General features: G+C 44.0%; 1 protein-coding gene across 1 annotated transcript; it reads right to left on the bottom strand.

The window, feature by feature from the left end:
* Positions 1 to 2,784: 2,784 nt before the first annotated feature.
* LOC107795019 (uncharacterized) lies at positions 2,785 to 3,246 on the bottom strand. The gene has a single exon (XM_016617580.1). It carries the CDS (start codon positions 3,244 to 3,246, stop codon positions 2,785 to 2,787), a length of 462 nt encoding a protein of 153 aa, XP_016473066.1.
* Between the last annotated feature and the right edge of the window lie 2,399 nt (positions 3,247 to 5,645).

A 5,645-nucleotide genomic window follows, 5' to 3' on the forward strand; every position in this document is an offset into this window, starting at 1 on the left:
TTTATGAACGGCCAAGGGGAGGTAACCAAGTGGAGGTGTTCGCCTGCTTTGTGAATCATTAGGGCATACTTTTGGCATTGTTCACATTCCGTCATGAAGTCTGCGGCGTCCTTTTTCATGTGGGACAATAGTATCCCGCCCATATGAGGCATCCGACCAGTGCTCGATTGCCGGAGTGAGCACTGTAATGGCTTTCATGGACTTCTTTGAGGATGCGCTGGGTTTGCATCGGGCCTAAACATTTCGCCAGAGGGCCGCCGTAAGTCCTCTTGTATAGGTCGCTATGAAGGAAACTCTATCTGGCCTCTTGTATTCTTAGTTTCTTGGCTTCTTTCTTGTCGCCTGAGAGTGGACCGTCCTGCAAATGTGCGATAATACGATTGCGCCAATCCCAAGTTAAGTTTATGGTTCTTACCTCGATTTGGTCTAGTGATGAGTTGAGAAGATAGACTACGCTTTTATCCCTGGTCGTGATGCTTTTTGTAGCTGTGGCTAGTTTTACGAGGCCATCTGCTTCGGTATTCTGCGCCCGTAGGATATAGGTGAGCTGGTATTCGTTGAAATCAGGTAATAGCTTGTAGATTTCGGTCTGGTTTTTTGCAACCTTTGTTCCTTGATTTGGAAAGTCCTTGTGACTTGGTTGACTGCCAACTGGGACTCACTGGGTAGTTTCAACCATTTCGCCTCATACTTGAGCGCTAACCTCAACCTTACAATTACGGTGTCATACTCGGCCTCATTGTTAGTCATATTCGGGCACCTTATGGACTGGAGAATTAATTCGCCTATAGGTACCTCGAGTATGAGTCCTAGTCCAGACCCTGATGCGTTAGATGCGCCATCGGTGTATAGGACCTAGAGGTCTTGTATTTGGAGGGAATCTTGGACAGCTTCCCTTCGACTTCAGGCATTATTTTTTCACTAAAGTCGGTAATAACTTGTGACTTTATCGCCGTTCACGGCTGGTATGTGATATCGTGCTCACTTAGCTCAATGGACCATTTGGCCAGCCTCCTCGATAGCTCGGGTTTATGCAAAATGCTCATCAGGGGAATGGTTATGACGACTGAGATGAGGTGGCATTAGAAATACTATCTAAGCTTTCATGAAGCTATGACCAAGGCCAGAGCCAAATTTTTGAGGTGCGGGTACCTCGTTTCGGCATCAACGAGTGTTTGCTAATGTAATAGGTGGGAGATTATGTACCTTTGTTTTCATGGATCAAGACTGCGCTTACCGCTAACTCGGAGATGGCTAGATAGACGAGGAGTTGCTCCCCAGGTTCGGGTTTTGAAAGTAGGAGTAGTGATGATAGGTATGCCTTCAGTTCTTGTAGAGGCTCGGCGCACTCGGGAGTCCATTTGAGGCCATTGTCCTTTTTGAGTACGCCAAAAAATTTGTGACATCTATCCGACGACCGCGAGATGAATCTCGATAGGGCGGCGATTGGACAATCAACCTTTGGACTTATATTTTTGTGGTTAAGAGTTTGATATCCCCTCGATAGCTTTGATTTGGTCTGGGTTGACCTTGATCCCTCGCGGCGACACCAAAAATCCCAAGAACTTTCCCGAGGCTACTCTAAAAGCGCATTTCTCCGGGTTGAGCTTCATTCCATATTGTCTTAGTATGTCAAAAGGTTCTTTCAGATGATCGATGTGATCCTCGACCCTTAAGGATTTAACCAACATGTCGTCGATGTATACTTTCATGGTTTTGCTGAGCTGGTTCTTAAACATCTTTGTGACTAGTCATTGATAGGTAGCTCCCGCGTTCTTCAACCCAAATGGCATGACCCTGTAACAGTACGTTCCCCTGTGAGTGATAGACGTAGTTTTCTCTTGGTCACCTTCCTCCATGAGTATCTGATTGTAGCCCGAGTAGGCGTCTAGAAAACTTAGCAACTCATGTCTTGCTGTTGTGTCGATGAGTTGGTTGATGTGTGGTAAGGGGAATGAATCCTTTAGGCAGGCTTTGTTCAGATCTGTGAAATCCACGCACATTCGCCATTTCCTATTTTTCTTTTTTACCATCACTACATTGGAAATCCACTTGGGGTACTTCGACTCCCTGATGGAGCCTTTTTTTAACAGTTTTTCCACCTTGTCGCGAACTGAGTCGTTGATGGTGGAATTGAATTTACACCTGACCTGTCTTACTAGGGGTGGAACGGGTCGACGTTTAATTTGTGTGTGGCGATTTCCCTTGGGATGCCCGACATATATACATGGCTGAAGTCAAACAAATCTATATTAGATATTAAGAATTGATTGAATTTACCTGGATCCCAGAGTTTGCAGCCGATGTAGGCCTTTTTACTATGGTCGAATCTGTAGCCTCGACCGTGCCGGGATCAATGATAACGTCCCAGGTCTCTTCTTGTGTCGACATCGACCCTATTGATTGCTATGCATCTTTTTGTTTGTCTTTATTCTTTTGGGTTGTCGTGCTGTCTAAGGCAATGTGGTAGCATTCCCGGGACGTGCGGGGTTCTCCGTGTATGCTGAATATTCCCCATGGTGTTGGAAATTTAATTACTTGGTATAGGCTGGAGGGGATGACTCTTAGGAGATGTATCCATGGTCGTCCCACGATGGCGTTGTACATGGTGGCTTGGTCCATGATGTGGAATGTCATCTCCAGAGTCACGCCGCCGGTCAAGACGGGGAGTGTAATTTCTCCAGACGTCCGTTCAACTACATTATTAAAGACGGTTTGCGTGATGCCGTGCAGCACTATCTTGTCCTAGAGTCTCCTTTGGATGAGGACTCGGGAGTGGATAATTCATGCTCCACTTCCATCTTCCACCATGATGCATTTTACATCGGTATCTAAAATATTTAAAGTAATAACAAGGGCATCATTATGAGGAAAAGTCAAACCGTCGGCATCCAACTCATCGAAGATGATACTTTCTTTGAGTCCGTCGTGCCGTTCGCGTGTGATAGACCGCTTGAGTTTGTGAGTAGTGGTGAATTTCACGTCGTTGGTAGAGGTGTCATCGCTGCTGCCGATGATCATATTGATAGTACGAGCTGGTGATGGCGGCTTCGGCGGGCCTTGGTGTCCACATCCTCTGGAAAAATTGGTTCTCATCTTGTCACTTAACATCGCTTTGAGGTATCCCTGACGCAACATGTTTACGACTTCTTGACTGAGGGCGATGCAATCTTCAGTTTTGTGCCCACGTTCCTGGTGGAACTCATAGAAGGCGTCAGATTTTCTGGTGTTCGAGTCTAGTCTCATCTTCGGCGACCACTTCACCTTTGTTCTGAGTTTCTCAAGAGCGTAGACTATTTATGTAGGTGACACACAAAAATTGTGAGCAGATAATAAAGGGGCATACCTCTTTCGTTATGGTGAGTCATAGTCCTTGGCCGGGATGGACCTTTCTCATAGCAGGGGGAGGCGCGGAACCATATGATCCCTTCTGTTGTTGTCATTCTTTTCTGGATTCGGCTTGTACCAAGGTTAGCCGGTGAATCGGTCTGTTGCGGTCGTCCTTGTCTGCTCGAACCTCGGCACAATAAGCATTATGGATTTCATCCCAAGTGGTTAGAGGATATTTCATTAATCGGGTCAACAGTTTTCTAGTCGCTCTTGAACTATCTCTACACAACCCATTCTGGAAAGCTGCGACTGCCATCCCTTCGGATACGTTCGGCAGAGTCGTCCTTACTGTGTTGAATCGGGCGAGGAAGTCCATTAGTGCCTCTCCCAAGGACTGCTTGATAGCAAATATTTTGTTTACTCTTGTTTCGGCCTTCTTGGATTTGGGATGGGCAGTTACAAACTTGTCGGCCATTTCCTCAAAAGTTTCTATGGAGCGGGCTGGTAGCTGTGAATACCATGTTAATGCCCCTCCCATAAGGGTTTTGCCAAACTTCTTCAGCAAGATAGAGGACACTTGTTCCTTGGCGAGGTCGTTCCCTTTCACGTTTGTGACGTAATGAGTCACATGATCCTTAGGATCGGTCGTTCCATCGTATATCCTGAAGTAGGGCCACATTTTGAAGGTCTTTGGTATAACATGTATGGCTCCGTCATCACTATATGGCTGCTCCACGAACCTGCTGTCGTCCCTTTTTGGCAACAGCTTAGGAGCGCCCGGTATCTTGTCGACTCGTTCTTGGTGTTCTTTCATCTGGTCACGGAGTGCTTTGTTTTCATTCTCCATTTCTTTCATTCTCTTTAGAACGGTGATGATGGCATTGTCACTTGCACTATTAGTAATATTGTGAGTTATACCTATCGTTGGAGGGTTTGGTCGGTTGCACTGCTTGTCTGTTTGTTGTATCATTCAAGCTCTTGCGATTTCTGCAGTCATGCCTGGAGTATGTTTGTTGAGGACGCTCACTAGTGTGTCGGTCAGCCATGCTTCGAGGGGTTTTTTTCACAACTGGGGGTGTCCCTTCTTTGACAGACGTGGATGCTATTTTTCCACTGGGTTTTGTTATGCTGTAGTGTGGTGGAGGCGACCTCTCGCGCCTAGGGGACGCGTTGGGTGTCACGTCCTCGCCTATTGTTTCTCATCTTTCGTTGATAACATTCATGAGGTTGCTAGGGAAATTACTTTCTTTTTTTATCCTTTCCCCTTGGTTACCTGCCATGTAGGGTTTTGTATGCACAAAGAAAGGACATCTCGGGGTTTTTGATGTTAGTGACTTTGCATTAATTGTAGATCTAGCGGAAACTAAAAATTTAACTAAGAAATTCCCACAGACGGCGCCAAATTATTTGACAAAAAAATATAGATCTTGCATGGTTCAACTAATTAAATTTATATAAATGAGAGTTAATCTTAGTTAATAATAATATCCCAAAGATATAGTTCTCAGGATTGCAATAAATACTACATAGAAATATTTTAATGGCAACGACAACACACAACAATATTGAAGAAGTCAAAGGAAATAATGTAGCATTAAATATTGATGAACAACAATAAATGGCATTCAAGTAAATAGAACGAATGAGTCACCCAAGAAAGGATGGAACCAGTGAATGTTCTTTCTGACAACGATGAATGATGGATAATCCTTTGAATATCTGAGTTCTTCTCGGATCCAGTGAAAAAGTGTATTTAAGAATCTTAGTGAAAATGTAATGTTTGTATGCTTGCAATAAGATGTAATTCTCTCTCTAAAGTCAAAGTGTATTTTACAAATGGATGTCGCATGTCCTCTATCATTGCGTCTCTTTGTATTTATAGGTAACATGTTGTTAAAAACCCTAATAGTACAAATACAGAGAATATCCACTAGAATATTTTTTTTTATGTCCTGTTTTGAAACTAGCCGTTGTAACTCTGTCAAGGGTGCTCGACATCGGCCTCGATCTTTGATGACTCTTCAACTCAGCCCTTGCTGACTCTTCGACCGCAGCCTTCGTTGTTAATTAGATTACTTTGACACGTGGCGTCTCAAGAATGTTTTACTAATACCATTTCGACTAAAGATAGATTTTGACTCATACAGAACCATCTCTTTCTTTCGAATTGTTTTGTCTCGTGTGAAAGAATTGGAACAATCAACCAAAAAACTTTAACCTTTTGCATGAATGGATCCATAATTTGAAGGCAACAGCCAACAGGTGCGAACTTTTTATGTGTGTATATACGCACACATAAACCTTTGGTTGGATTT

This window comes from Nicotiana tabacum, chromosome 19 (assembly GCF_000715075.1).
Source record: "Nicotiana tabacum cultivar K326 chromosome 19, ASM71507v2, whole genome shotgun sequence".
Classification (NCBI taxonomy): Eukaryota; Viridiplantae; Streptophyta; class Magnoliopsida; order Solanales; family Solanaceae; genus Nicotiana; species Nicotiana tabacum.